The sequence below is a fragment of the Eptatretus burgeri genome, chromosome 1, assembly GCF_056783735.1.
Source record: "Eptatretus burgeri isolate ZD-2024b chromosome 1, Ebu_testis_v1, whole genome shotgun sequence".
NCBI classification, from domain to species: domain Eukaryota; kingdom Metazoa; phylum Chordata; class Myxini; order Myxiniformes; family Myxinidae; genus Eptatretus; species Eptatretus burgeri.
In genome coordinates this window covers 96,541,993-96,557,411 of record NC_140961.1, presented here as the reverse complement: position 1 = coordinate 96,557,411, position 15,419 = coordinate 96,541,993, and the positions used below count along the sequence as shown (strand labels likewise).

General features: G+C 39.6%; 2 protein-coding genes across 3 annotated transcripts in view; one reads left to right on the top strand and one right to left on the bottom strand.

Annotated features, from left to right (window-relative positions):
* Positions 1 to 10,277, top strand: part of LOC147035001 (coiled-coil domain-containing protein 149-like) — a 60,865-nt gene extending 50,588 nt beyond the window's left edge. For both annotated transcript variants that reach the window (XM_085892263.1, XM_085892254.1), the window contains 2 exons: positions 691 to 795; positions 3,096 to 10,277. In XM_085892263.1, coding sequence (XP_085748389.1) covers positions 691 to 795; positions 3,096 to 3,622 — 632 coding nt within the window. In that variant the 3' untranslated portion in view covers positions 3,623 to 10,277. The remainder of the gene's footprint in view (positions 1 to 690; positions 796 to 3,095) is intronic.
* The window catches only part of CPN1 (carboxypeptidase N subunit 1), a 61,010-nt gene continuing 55,194 nt past the window's right edge, over positions 9,604 to 15,419 (bottom strand). Inside the window, exons 5-9 of the mRNA XM_085892344.1 lie at positions 14,604 to 14,715; positions 13,858 to 13,997; positions 11,129 to 11,228; positions 10,637 to 10,755; positions 9,604 to 10,499 (exon numbers count right to left, since the gene is read on the bottom strand). Of these exons, the coding sequence (XP_085748470.1) occupies positions 10,398 to 10,499; positions 10,637 to 10,755; positions 11,129 to 11,228; positions 13,858 to 13,997; positions 14,604 to 14,715 (573 nt within the window). The 3' untranslated portion in view covers positions 9,604 to 10,397. The remainder of the gene's footprint in view (positions 10,500 to 10,636; positions 10,756 to 11,128; positions 11,229 to 13,857; positions 13,998 to 14,603; positions 14,716 to 15,419) is intronic.

Here is a 15,419-nt window from a genome sequence, read left to right as displayed (position 1 = left end):
TACGCCGGATGCCCTTCCTGACGGAGCCCTGGTCGCCTCTTACGACACAGGGATAAGGATTGGTTTTCGCCATGATTCTGGGCTGCCCTACACCCCCTCATAGTGCGGCCCAGCGCAGAGTTCCTGTCCTCAAGCGATCCTCCAACCCAAGCCTCCGAGTAGCCGGATTACAGGCGCACGCCACTACGCCCGGTCTATAATGGTCTCTAGATATGGTATCAATTTAAATTAAACATCCTTCATTTTTTGGCATTCCATTCCTAAAGTAAATAGCATATGACGTCTGCCTTTAGCATTTGTCTTTGTTCATGCAGACACACAACTTGGTTTCATCCTTGCTTTATTTTAGCACAATTTCTGGGCCATCGTGTGGAGGTAAGGCATAAGTTGCTGAATTATGTAAGTTAGTTCAATGGTGTATTACCTCTGGGTGGCATACTTTTGGGGTACGAGCAGGTGCATGGTCTTGTCATTTCACCACAAGGAGTACTTGTAGTGCATCAAAACCTTCAGACTAATCCCAAATACACTTAATTGAAAACCTCTGATTTTCACTGTCAGTTCAAATACTTGGAACATAAAATGCCGTCTATTTATTTTACTTTTATTTTTTACTTTTTAATGGGATATATATATTTTTTATTTCTGAAGCAACTGCTAATGAGAAGCTATTTTGCTCATTCTCCTTAGAGTCTCGTGATCTGGGGAGCAAAGATGCTGGCCACAGTAGTTTAAGCAATGGGGAAACGCCACTTGCCACCCCACTGCAGCCAATGTTGGCCCTGAATCCTCAAGGTAAGATGTATCCATGAAAATTTCAGTGTAACACGGGATTATTATTTATTCCTGCACAACTTGGATTTCCTTTCATCTTTGCTTGATATTTATATCAATTCCGTGCAGGAATCAATTGCAATTTGCACTCTTCTTACAGAAACTATCAGGAATGATAAATTTAAGGTTCAATTTGAACTCCAGTGAATGTGAAGCAAAACTATATTTGTGTGTTGGAAGATCAATCACATGTCCTGATATCGGAAAACAATAAATTTAACTTTTATGATATTTTTATGAAGCACTGGTGTTTGCAGTGGTTAGGGCAGCGGCTTGGGATCCAAAAGGTCCTGAGTTCCTGAGTTCAAGCCCCGTTGGGCCACTGAATTAATACACCAGGGGGTTGACTCAGCCTGTCATCCTTCCGAGGTCGGCGAAATGAGTACCATTGTACTGGGCCGGTGTATACCCCGGTTAAAATAGGTGTACCATATCCCTGTGTCGTAAGAGGCGACCAGGGTTGCGTCAGGAAGGGCATCCGGCATAAAACATGTGCCAAATCACTATGCGGATCATACGGATGATCCGCTGTGGCGACCCCTAAAGGGAGCAGCCGAAAGAAGAAGAAGAAGAAGAAATTTTTATGAAGCACTCTTCATTTGCGGTCCACCATCTCTCAGCCCAAAAACATCTGAATTGGTTGTATACCAAAACTGAAGTGATAGCCGGATGGTCACGATCTGTATAAGAGCGAAATGGAATGATGATGTAAGGAAATATGTCTGTCGGCCTCCTTCCTTCATCTACACACTGAGAAAATGAAACAATGACGCAAATGGGGAATGTCAGAACCAAGAAAGCTTGTGGAGTATCTACAGATCAATGCAATTATTCAATAATTTGATAAAGGTACATTGAAGAATAATATTCTTATTGTAACCGACAGAAGAAAAGCGGATGACAATTTTGAGGGCCATATAATTTGAGAAATCACAATCACTTATTCCATGTGGTGGTGGTTGTTGCTCCTTTCATTGGTAGTTCTGATATTTTGACTAACATTGTTGCATTTATGACCCCACGCCATGACCACGTATTCCCGGGTGTGTAGTTGTAACTACTGAAGCAATCACTTCACAGATAGCCAAATCATGGAATACCTCAAGCGGTGTGGATACTCTGCTTTTCAACGAGTGCATCTAAACACAATCATTGGCAAGTTTACAATTAACTTTAATCTGAACCCCCAGGGATTTGCCAATATTCTGAACAGTTTTACCTCGGCGCAGATTGAGGCAGGTACAAAATGTTTATTAAAACACAAGACATCATAACTGCATAATCCCACATGAAAGAAAGACAGATGATTAACAATACAGATAATCGGATCTCAGGGCACCACAAGCACACATAGTCCATGCACACAGACTGGACCTGGTTTCATGTGGGCAGCCCACAGAGCAGCAGTACATTAGACCACTGGCGTGGAGCTCGAGAGTCCAAGGATGCGAGCACACGGGTAATGGTAAGCATCTGGGAAACCGTGAGTTCCGCTGGGTCCTCACCAAACCCAAGCCATGCCAGTAAGAGCCAAACAAAGAGCAAAAGAGAGAGCTATACAGAGAGCAGACCAAGACACAATTTCCCAACCCCCTTTCTCCCTCATCGCTTCCACCTTTTTGGCCCTCGATTATCCCACTCCAGTGCAGTGTCCAACTCCTGCAGCCCTGTGAGTGGCAACAACCGATTGTGCACTTCCTGGATCTGCTTGCTCGAAACATTAGAGTGCATGTACCCTAAGGACCAATGGGGACTGAACTTGTAGAGCCACACCCCTACACCAATCACAAGGCTGACGGCAGGGCTGCCAGAGTACCACCCTCTTCCCATGAATATATAATATAACACTATTATTAACTCTATTAAGCAAAATAAATTGCAGACTTGATGCCCATCTGAAAATATAGAGCTAACAAATAATATTGTATCAAAAATGAAAATATTAAGATGTTGGATGCATTCCAAATCTTTTTTTGAGGAGGGATAAGGTTTTAAAAATGCTTCCTGATATCCACTAGTCATTTCACATGAATCTTGCAAAACTTTCTCACAACCCCCAATTTCCTCCTCATCTATGCTCCCAACAATATTCTAAAATTGTTCTGACGTACCAGCATAATGAATGCTATTGTTATTCATGTCTATATATCTTTTCTTTTCTTTTACACTTATTGTGAAAATTCATTTTAACAAATTAAGGTTTTTATAGCAAAGATATTTTTGATGATCACTGAGAAAGAAATATGTTGCTTTTCATGCAGATCCCCAAAGGCATTGCAAAGTATCCACTGGTGAAGTTGAAAGGCTCATGGTTGAAAACCAAGAGAAGGAACCTCTAACACAGTGCAACAAGAGAAGTAGTTGCTCGCTTCCAGAACGGCTTTTGGAAAAGACTGTGCAAGCACGTCTTAGTTTGCCGCTGTCCTTTGAGCATGAAGTAAATGCTGATTTGCTGAATGACACTGCAATTAGTCCTGGGACTGAAATACAGGAGCTGGAACAGCCACACAAAGTCCACTCTGCAGACGATGGGAAAACTGAACTCGAGGACAGCCTTATGATTGCAAATCAGTTAGGGGGGCTGTTTTCGTGTAGCAAAAGCACAAAATTTGCAACGGATATTGAGGATAGAGGAAAAGAGGTGGTCAAAATGTCTGAGGCCTTGGCATCTGCAGAATTGGACCTGGAGCAAGCTGACAAGGAAAGCTGGTGCTCCGAGGGAAGTGACAGACAAACGCCAACTCAAAGTGCTGACAAATTTTTCAATGCTGACTCTTTCACTGCCTGATGCCTCACATGGCAATCAAATACGAATTATGTTTTCCAAAATCTGGGTTTGTGACACTCTATAATTGTTTATGATGTTTAAGTCTCCCCCTTTAGGATAGGGGGAGACTTGTACCTGTTGTAGGGTTTGTTTCTACAATTAGTTCCCCCAGTTTTTAATGGTACTTCATAGTTTCTTAGATCTCTATGAGTACTAAAGAACCATGTTTTTTTTTTTTGTTTTTTTTTTGGTGTTTTGCTTTATGTCTAGAGCCGGCTCGGACTTTTTGCAATAAAAATTTGCAACAATAATGAAAACTAGAACTGCCACTTTATAACTGCTGGCAGTGATGACCGGGTACCCACACGTCCGCCTTTGATACAACATGGGAATTTCTGCAGATGACAGTCGCAAAGTTTCCCTTTGATCGGGTAAGTGGTACCAGAGAAAACATTATTTAAGAGTGATACAAACACAGGCCTGAAGGGCGATGGGACTGAAGGGCGATGAACCGGGCAGCACAAAGCGTTCAATTTCGTTATTACTGGCTACCAGATTCAAATAATTAAATAATTCTGGCTGCCAAACCGTGTGACCGATCAGGTTGAAATTTTAAACGTTTGTTTCACATGTCGGCTAAATTATAAATGTGAAGTTTCGCATATGTAGAAGTAGCTGTTCCATAGTAAAGATTAATTAATATTTATCCTTCAATCCAAGATGGCGGCCAAACCATGTGACTTGTGAAGTCATAGTTTTTACCACGTGTGCATACACGATGCTCGATGATAATTGCAAATTTTTGCTTCGATAGGTAAAGCAGTTCCAGAGAAAACATTATTAATATTTTTCTTAAATCCAACATGGCTGCCAAACCCTGAGCCCAATCCCATTGAAATTTCAAACCTTCATTCCACGTGACTGTTCCATCACATCGCTGATGACTCACATTTATTGATACAGTCGTTCCAGAGTAAACATTAATTAATATTTTTTCCTTCAATCCACTATGGCTGCCAAACGTTGTCGTACCTCAAAAGGGAGTGAGACTTTTTATTCGTCATGGGGAGGCGGTCATAGTAGTGGAGTTTCGCCTGGATCTGTTCAGCCGTTTCAGAGAAAAAGACGTTTAAAGTTTTTATTTTTCAATCCAAGATGGCTGACGAACCATGTGACCTATGACATCACAAATTTAGATTCTGCTTCCTACTGCGTATTGGAACACGTTTGTGAAGTTTCGTGTGAATCGGTAAAGGTGCGTTTTCTATCCAAGATGGCCGCCAAACCATGTGACTTGTGACGTCATAATTTTAACACGCGTGCATACACGACGGTAGATGATAATTCCAAATTTTCGATTCGTTAGGTTAAGCGGTTCCAGAGAAAACATTATTTAATATTTTTCCTAAATCCAACATGGCGGCCAAACCATGCGACTTATCAATTCGAAAATAACAAACTTATATCGCCTTCCTGTCCCGAATAGAGTTCTGAAATCTCCCCTTCATCGGACCAGCACTTCTGGAGAAGATGTTTGAAGGTTTTAGGGTTTTCTCAAGATAGCCACCAAACCATGTGACCGATCAAGAAGAAATTAACAAACTTGAGAAAGGACCTCATGGGGAATATATGTGTGAAGTTTCGTCTTAATCTGTCTTGCCCTTCTGGAGAAGAAGATTTAAAAAAATTATTCATTTTCAATCCAATATGGCTGCCGAACCATGTGAACTATGACATCATAAATTTAAATTCTGCTTTCCATCGTCGACCCTAACAAGTGTGTGAAGTTTCGTGTAAATCGGATAAGGTGTATTTTTCTATCCAAGATGGCCGCCAAACCATGAGACTTCTGAGGTAAAATATTTTTGCCATGTATGCAGACTTGATGTGAGAAGGCAGTTGCAAATTTTCGCTTCGATGGCTTAAGGAATTCCAGAGAAAACATTATTTAATATTTTTCTTAAATCCAACATGGCGGCCAAACCATGTGACCTACCAATTCGAAATTAACAACCTTATATCGCATACATGTCCCGAATATAGCTGTGAAATCTCGCCTTCATTGGACCAGCGCTTCTGGAGAAGAAGATGTTTGAAGGTTTTATGGTTTTTTCAAGATGGCCACCAAATCTGTGACCAATTAAGAAAAAATTAAACTTGAAAGAGGACCTCTTGGGGAATGTAGCTGTAAAGTTTTGCCTCAATCTGTCCAGCCCTTCTGGAGAAGATAAAAAACCACTAAAAAACAAGATGGCGGCCGAATGACGTCATCGATGACGTCAAGAAAAACATTTTTGACGAATTTAGGCGTAGATGACGCTCAAAAAATTTCAGATTTTTTCCTATACGGCGTTCTACTTGACGAATTTTCACCGGTATATCGTTTCACCGATGACGTCACGAAAAATCACCCGCGTTCCACATAGGGAGCTTAGTAAAATGTATCAAACGAAAAAAATTTCCATTGCACGGTTTCCGAGATACAGATGTCCAAAGTTTATCGTTTTTTTTTCAAGATGGCGCTCGCACCACGTGACCGATGACATCATAATTATAACGTGATTGTGCTATCAAAAAAGATACATACTATGGTGAAAATTGTGTCGATCGGACTTAGCGTTCCAGAGAAAATGATTTTTAAAGCGAAAAAGGCCGCAAAATGCCGGCGGAAGAATAATAATAATAAAGAATAAATTATAAAGAATAAATAATAAACAGAAGAAAAACAATAGGGTACCCTGTACTCACAGGGTACCCTAAGAAGTAGTATGCAGGGTTCACATTTTTGACCTTGACCTAATTTTAAGGTCATGACATTTATAGACATTTAACATTTTTCACTACAACTTGACTAAGGTTTGGCCGATCAGAACGAAATTGCCCTTTCTAAATAGACTAGTGTAAGGTGCATTTATGGTTAATTAGGGTACCCTGTCATTCTGATAGGGAACCCTATTGTTTTTCTTCTGTTTATTTCCCTATTTTTTATTTTTTATTATTTCTTATTTATTCTTTTTCCGCCGGCAATTTATGGGTTCTTTCGCTTTAAAGACCATTTTCTCAGGAACGGTAAGTCCGATCACCATGAATTTTTCACCATAGTATTTTTTTTTTGATAGCAAACTTAATTGGTAATTGTGACGTCATAGGTCACGTGGTACGGGCGCCTTCTTGAAAAAACCGAAAAACTTTGGACCTCTGTATCTCTGAAACGGTGCAATAGAAAATTTTTTCGCTTTATACATTTGAATAAGCTCCTCAAGGGGAACAGGGGTGATTTTTCGTGAGGTCATCAGTCAAGAGGTGTGCCGGTCAAAATTTGTTAGGTACAACGCTGCATCGGAAAAATCTGAAATTTCTTGAGCCTCATCTGCACAATTCACCGTAGAAAAAATATATTATGACGTCATAGGTCACTCGGTTCGGCAGCCATCTTGTTTTGGGAATTCTAAAAAAAAAAAAAATCTTCTTCTCCAGAACGGCTAAACACATTAAGGCAAAACTTTACACACACATTCCTCATGAGGTCCTTTATCAAGTTTGTTAATTTTTTATTGATCGGTCATACGGTTTGGTGGCAATCTTGAATTTACCGTAAACCTTCAAACATCTTCTTCTCCAGAACGGCTGAACAGATTGAGGTGAAACTTTACACACACATTCCTCATGAGGTCCTTTATCAAATTTGTTAATTTCTTATTGATCGGTCATACGGTTTGGCAGCCATCTCGAATTTACCCTAAACCTTCAAACATCTTCTTCTCCAGAACGGCTCATCAGATCAAGGCGAAACTTCACAAACGTATTGCCCACGAGTAGGGAATATAAGTTTGTTAATTTCTCATTGATAGGTCACATGGTTTGGCAGCCATGTTTGATTCAAGAACAATAGTAAATATCGTTTTCTCTGGAACCACTTACCCGATCAAAGCAAAACTTTGACTGTCATCTGCAGAAAGTCCCATGTTGTATCAAAGGCGGAGAGACTGGGTACCCGGTCATCACTGCCAGCAGTTATAGTTTTTTATTTTATTATTTATATTTTTCCGCCGGCAATTTTGTGGGTTCTTTCGCTTTAAAAATCATTTTCTCAGGAACGGTAAGTCCGATCGACACGAAATTTTCACCATAGTATGCATCTTTTTTGATAGCAAACTTAAGTGGTAATTGTGACGTCATCGGTCACGTGGTACGGGCGCCATCTTGAAAAAACTGAAAAACTTTGGACCTCTATCTCCGAAACTTTCTCGGGTAAAAATGTTTTCGCTTCATACATTTGAATGAATAAGCTCCTCAAGGGGAACAGGGGTGATTTTTCGTGAGGTCATCGGTCAAGAGCTGTGCCGGTCAAAATTCGTTCGGTACAATGCTGCATCGGAAAAATCTTAAATTTCTTGAGCCTCATCTGCACAACAATTCACCAAAGAAAAAATATATTATGACATCATAGATCACTTGGTTCCGCAGCCATCTTGTTTTGGGAATTTTTTAAAAAAAAATCTTCTTCTCCAGAACGGCTAAACAGATTGAGGCGAAACTTTACACACACATTCCCCATGAGGTCCTTTATCAAGTTTGTTAATTTCTTATCAATCGGTCATATGGTTTGGCGGCCATCTTCAATTTACCCTAAACCTTCAAACATCTTCTTCTCCAGAACGGCTCGTCAGATCAAGGGGAAACTTCACAAACGTATTGCTCACGAGTAGGGAATATAAGTTTGTTAATTTCTAATTGATGTCACATGGTTTGGCAGCCATGTTGGATTCATGAAAAATATTAAACAATGTTTTCTCTGGAATCACATAACCAATCGAAGCGAAAATTTGCAACCATCATCCTCCATGATGTCTGCATTCATAGTAAAATTATGACGTCACAACTCACAGGGTTTGGCGGCCATCTTGGATAGAAAAATGCATCTTATCCGATTAACACGAAACTTCACACACGTATTCCACTACGGGATAGGAGGCAGGATGTAAACTTATGATCATAAGTCATATGGTTCGTCAGCCATCTTGGATTGAAAATTAATAAATTTTAAAAATCTTCTCCAGAACGGCTAAACAGATTGAGGTGAAACTTTACACACACATTCCCCATGAGGTCCTTTATCAAGTTTGTTAATTTCTTATTGATCAGTCATACGGTTTGGCGACCATCTTGAATTTACCTTAAACCTTCAAACATCTTCTCCAGAACGGCTCGTCAGACGAAGGGGAAACTTCACAAACGTATTGCCCACGAGTTGGGAATATACGTTTGTTAATTTCAAATTGATAGGTCACATGGTTTGGCAGCCATATTGGATTCAAGAACAATATTAAATATCGTTTTCTCTGGAACCACTTATCCTATCGACGCAAAATTTTGCGACTATCATTTAAGTCTCACGTCATATCAAAAGCGGAGGTCTGGGTACCCGGTCATCACTGCCAGCAGTTGTGAAGTGGCAGTTCTAGTTTACATTATACCCCTCTGAGTTAAAGGTCATGGTAAAATGGCGGTTTGAAAAAAAAAAAAACACTTTTTGTCATCGCTCAATTTTGCTAATGCAGAATCTCAAAGACCGCTTGGCCTTCCAAGATGTTCTTGCATCATAATGGACCTGCACTGAAGTTGTGCACCTGATATTTGTTTCGTGTCCTTGACCTACATTTTTGGATTGTGACCTAATTAACAAAAAAAACTTTTTTGATCATAACTTGAATAATTTTCCTCCGACTTTTATGATGTTGAGTTATGGATAGAATGTATATGGGGACACATTTTCTCAATTTACACTATATCCCTAAATGTTGATGGTCAAAGTCATATGGTGGATTTGAAAAAATGCCATCATTGGATCATGGACTGCAGATATCTAGTTATTATTTCCCTTCCCACTGATAACATGCAATTAATGTGGGCAGAGAGATGCAATTATTGAACGACCTTCACCAATTCATGTTTTTGTATTACTTATAATCTATTTTAACATTGTTACAAGTCCCACAGCATTCTAATTTTATTCATTTTATTTAACACATGGTATTGAGAAGACTGAAATTTCGCAGATATGTCATTATGTACAGGGATACATTGTCAAAACAAACATTTGTCGGCTGCTCACGGTAAACACTGGTTGAAATAACATCAAAATTGTTACGTTTGTGTTCATGTCGAATAATCCACTGTGAACGAGGAAAGTTAATTGATGTTAAAGTATTGAGTTGCATTTCCTTGGGGTTCTGCAAGAAACTTAGCTAACCCCTTGAAAGCAAATGGCATCAGATAATGAAACAATGTATCGAGGTATTAAAAGTGAAAATGTCGGTGGGATGGGGAGGGGCACAAAAAGATCGATTATATATATATATTTTTTTATGCCAGCAATAACTGGCATACACTCATCCGTTTACTATACATATGTTACAAAGAGTAGTTTTGCAATTATGTGTGAAAGTCAAAACTACACGGATATCCGTGCATGTGTGAAGGTGCTTTGAACATAATTGTACGTTGTTTGACTTGTGAATAAGCAAATATAGTAAAGTTCAATTTTTGCCATTTCGAATAATGATTATTCATTTGTGGTCCAATAATCATGTGGACCTCTCCAACCAGGTGTTGTTTATTGAGAGCGATGAGTGTTGTCTGCTAATAAATGCATACATTTTGTCCCTTTTCATAATGTAAATATATTCCATAAGTGCTATAAACCAGTGCAGAAATCTGTTTGACATTCTTTTCTCCTCAAGCATAATCTCATCTCCATCCTCACTGACGATGCACCATCTCAGCCTCATGGTTCTCAAAGAGGGCCATTTCCGGAGTCTCTTCTTGGAGAAGTTGTACTTTCCTTTAGTTGAATGGTGAAGTCCTCGATTGAAAGTAGTTTCAAGTCAAAGTCCACCTGTCGTGAAATGAGTGTTTACAATCAATAACGTACCTTTTTGAAATGAAGGATTGAAGATGCATCTCATAACCAGGTTAACGAGAGCAACCTGAAGCTCAGGGTTTACGTGTTTGGTGCAGAGTTGTCAGCCATACCACAGATGGTGTTGAATCATTCACCGTCACTTGTGCTGTCTCGCTGTGGTAACCAGGAGCACTTGCTGTAAGCCAGTACACTCCCGGAAGTAGCAATCGGAAATAATCTCCTTCATTGCCTAAGAGTTACGACACGTTTGAGAAAGTCATATACAATGAAAGGTCATTGCAAAATAAATATCAGTGTTTTACAACTACAAAGTAAAAGTAGAAGTGTTCATAGCTACTAAGGGATGTAAATTACTTGTGTATTTTCTTGATAAAGTCTTGGGCTCCAGAGTGGTTAAAAAATGCATTGTATTAATTAAGGAAGACGCATAACACAAAGTTGAATGCAGTATTGGCATTGGTCACTTTAAACACCACAAGCGGATTCAATTATGTGAAGGGCAGGGGTGGGAGGGTCACTTAAAAAAAAAAAGATTAATTATGAAAAGCAAGATGAGAGAAGGTGATGAGAAAGAATAAGAGGGTGGGGGTAAAACAAACTACCTGATGTGACGTCATGATTAATTCCATGTATCGAGATGATGCCGTTAGGGTAGCCATTGCCATTCTCATCCCGAATGACTCCCTTCACCCCTCTGTGCACCTTCAGAAATGGAACCAAGACCCTATGTTATGCCATTATTGTGAGCCCAACATTACAAAATGAAGCATCTTGTACACAGTGTTGTGGAGGGGAGGGGGAGTGGAGTCAATAAGACATCAGAAGTGTCATATCTCATTCATTTGAGACAAGGAAAGGAACCACTGATATATTATGATGTCATCGTTGTCAGTCAGTTTGCTTCGTTAGTTGAATTTAATGTTCCTGGCTGCAAATCTCCTGGCTGGTGATCAGCAGGGAAGGGACAATGTGCTCACGTGGCAGGCGGCACTTCTTGCTGACAGGTCGTGCAGTAAGCGCTGTGATGGGACTCGATCTGTGCCCTGCTGCCTCATCAAGTTTTACGGGGTTCTATTCAGATTATATGTATGTAGATAGATACATATATATGTAGATATATATATATATATATATATATATATATATATATATATATATATATATATATATATATATATATATATATATATATATATATATATGGAAAAAATGAACAGGAAACAAACATATGTGCATGTGGAAAAATTACATGCCAAGACGAGGAATTGAACCCAGGTCCTCTGGTGAATCGTACCAATGTTCTGCTATCTGGGCCACCCACCAGCTGAGCATGCAATTCTCCCACATATAAAGATTCCACGCTCTTTCCCCCCGGTGCTTCCGGGACACTCACTGCAACCATATGGGTAGCGATGGTCTGTGGACCCTCTCTTGGATTTGAACTTCCACACTTCGTGTCTCTAAACTTTTCAGCAAGGTTTGATGGTTTTGTATTGTGGAATTCTTGTATTTGGATAGACCCTATGAAACTGGCTTTCATCCACCTGCAAGTCTGTCATCCACAGCTTGATGGAATACTGCTCTCCCCTCTTAGTGAGGTACCTTTGAATTTTTTTTTTTTTTTTACACGGTGGACAAAAGCACCATTTTTTCACCAATGAACTGCATCAACTCGTGAATTAAGAAAAAGTCATGCTTCAAAAAAAATTGGCTTGCCAGAAGGGTCTTTTATGATGTCATTATGTTTAATTACATAATATAAACAAATTAGTAAAATATGATCACAGAATGCTATGGTTAGGTTTTTAGTTGCTACAGGTATGTTCTCCAGGTCAAGGAATATGCTGTTAATCATTGCTTGTAATCAAAACTGACCAATTATGTGCTATGATGTCATTATGACGTCATCGTCTCTGTATGAAAAATCTTGGTGATGATACAATGCAATATTCTCATGAAACAGATGAGACAAATAATAAAAGTGTGCAATTACAATATCTATTACACCTCACATTCATTGGAAGTCTGGTATTACCATCAGGATACATGAATATGTGACTAATTTATCACTGTGTGGTCTGTTATAAAGTTATAAAGGAAGCACTTTATAACTGGTTTTTTTTGTTGTAAAAATTTCATTGCAGTAGCTTTATTTACTTCATTGCAATGGTGATGGAGGAAAATGTCTTAAATATCACATCATAGCATTTTATGGTGCAATTTTGATACTGACTTAGTTTTACATGGTAAACTAGAGGGGGAGCACTCAGTGGAGTGCAAAACCTCCGCTGCCAATACTGCTTGGTCACTCAAGTGAACCTGATATCCTATTCATTCAATTTGATGTCAACAGTGCTCACAGAGTTATAGTTTGCAACTTTCCCTTTTACTTTTAACTTTTACATACTCAATTCATTCGTCATAACTAGATTCCTTGAGACAGAAATTGATTTTACGTGGGTATCTCCACCTGAAGTTCCAAAATCTGCCGCAATTACAATTTTGGCATGTTTTTTGTTGGAAATCACTTATAACATATAGAAATGCAAAAAAAAAATAAAAATAAAATCGAAATTTTGTTGAAAAAATAGTTGCAAATTTTTTTTTTATCTAACAATTTTTTTTTTGGGGGGGGGGGGTTGGAAATCACTTAAAACATGTAGAAATTCAAATATTTTTTCTAAATGGCCGCCATAGCGGCCATATTGGATTTTAGACCAAGTCCAAAATCTAATGGCATGATCCTTGGACCAGACCTAACCCCCCCACCAAGTTTCGTCGAAATCCGTTGAGGAGTTTTTCCATAATACTGTTCACAAACAAACAAAGAAACAGAAAGGGGTGAAAACAGTAACCTCCGATCTTTGATGGCGGAGGTTAATAATAGGTGATTATGTCATTATGACATCATAAAGCATCCTTCCCATTGTCCATTTCTTTGGAGCATGACTTTTTTTAATCATAAGTCCCATGCACAGCTCTGGTGCAAAATGGCACTTTTGTCCACCGTGTAACGATCCTTGTCCTTTTTGGTGCTTAGGTACGGCACTATCTGGGTTGGCTCGCCTGCCTCACATCTTGCTTAGCTTGACACCGTGGAAACCAAGGCTTTCAAGATCATTGGAATCCCTTGCGATGAAGCTGAGTCAATGGGCACCCCATAAAAGCAGCAACTGCATGAACTGTGAGCAGCAATGGTCATCTGCCACATGAACACATTGTGTCTGCCTTTCTCCATACCAACCAGGAGGTGGAGTTGCGATCAGGCACAACAAGACCAGAAATGGCCCTTCCAGCCTAATGATGGTGACATGACAAAGCATTGCCAAACCTGCTCCATAAAACTCAGAAGTGCCTCTCGGTTCCCTGCCCATTCGTGCTTGAGGTGCGTTGCATCAGGGAATTTGTCACAACTCAGTTCCAAGGTGATCTCAAAGCAATTTGTGTGCAGATAGTTGAAGTCCTGCATCCCTAAGACAAATACCATTTTTTTAGTGCAATATGTTCATCAAAACACATCATGCTAAAACAAATCAAATGTCACCACAAAGCTCTACAACTAAAGATGTACAAAAGCTCTGATGTAAAGGGCACATATGAGTGACTAATCACACCAGAACAGCACAATAGAGAAGGAAACAAAGCTTTCATCATTGCTAAAAAGCCAAGAAGGATGGAAGGGAACAAACAAATCTATTTTGTGAATATAGTTCTGGGGAGATATCCCTAGTCAATTATGGTAGGAATTTAAAATTTGGCATTTCGTGTTGACACACAATTGTCAAATATTTGGTTTATAAGTACGAGCTTTTTCAACGATCCTTGAAATATATGACATGCCTGTTTCACCACATCTGTACTTTTGGCCAATGGGGAAAAATAGTCAATGGAATGTGTAAAGGGACTCAGGTTGAAGCTTAGTTAGCCAAGTGATTGTTGGAGGGGTGTAAAAGTCTATAAACCATGCCAATGTGTAGAGACTATCTTATATGGAACAAAAGTTATACACAACCACAGGAGATGTGTTCAATAAAGCATGTAAGCTGATGCATGTCAAAAGGTTCTCCTGCCAAATACCTCCTGTAACAGAGTACCAACTCGCCCCGTTAACAATGCCGTTGGGGAAGTAATCGTTGCAGTTCGTTCCCCTGAACATCCATTTGTGAGTAGAGGAATACGTGGTGGATAACTGGGAATACAGAGCACAGAAAAACCATTGGGTGGCCATCTTATGTGCAATTGTCATGGTGATTGATAATGGTGATAGCTGCAATACTTTAGGAAGACAGACAGAACAGTTTGCATCTAATGCCTTGTTCACACCAAACTTTTCCTGTACTGGGACAGCTTAAACGCCATCTTCTCCAGCCTAAACCCAGCATTCCACGAGGCAACTTCCCCTTCAAAGGATCCAGAAATGTGTCCGTGTGGGATGCTTTCCCATCTCATCCCCTCAAATGGAATGGTTTGTTTGAACAGTAGCTTCAATGCACTGCCAGGCCACTGTCACACCAACAAAGACAAGTTAGATGCAGCAAAGCCACCATCTTGGTGCTTTTTCGAGTTTGAAGAGATGCTGGCATTTTTGACAGAAGAGGATATGCAGGTCAAATTATTGTCAAGTACAAGCAATTAAAAGGTTTCATTCACATTTCAGCCCAGCTTTGAAGCAATATCAGGAAAATGTGAAAGCTACAGTTTTTCTGCAACAAAATAGAAGGCCTTGAGAGTAAAAACAGGCTGGTACTGCAAGGAATTTAGCACCCATGTCATTGGGAGAAGGCCTGCAAGGCCTCATCATGCATACATGCAGTTAAGCTGTTATGTTAGCCACCAACAATTGAGGAAGTATAGATGGTCAGCTCTGCTCATGGGTTGGAAAACCCAGAACAA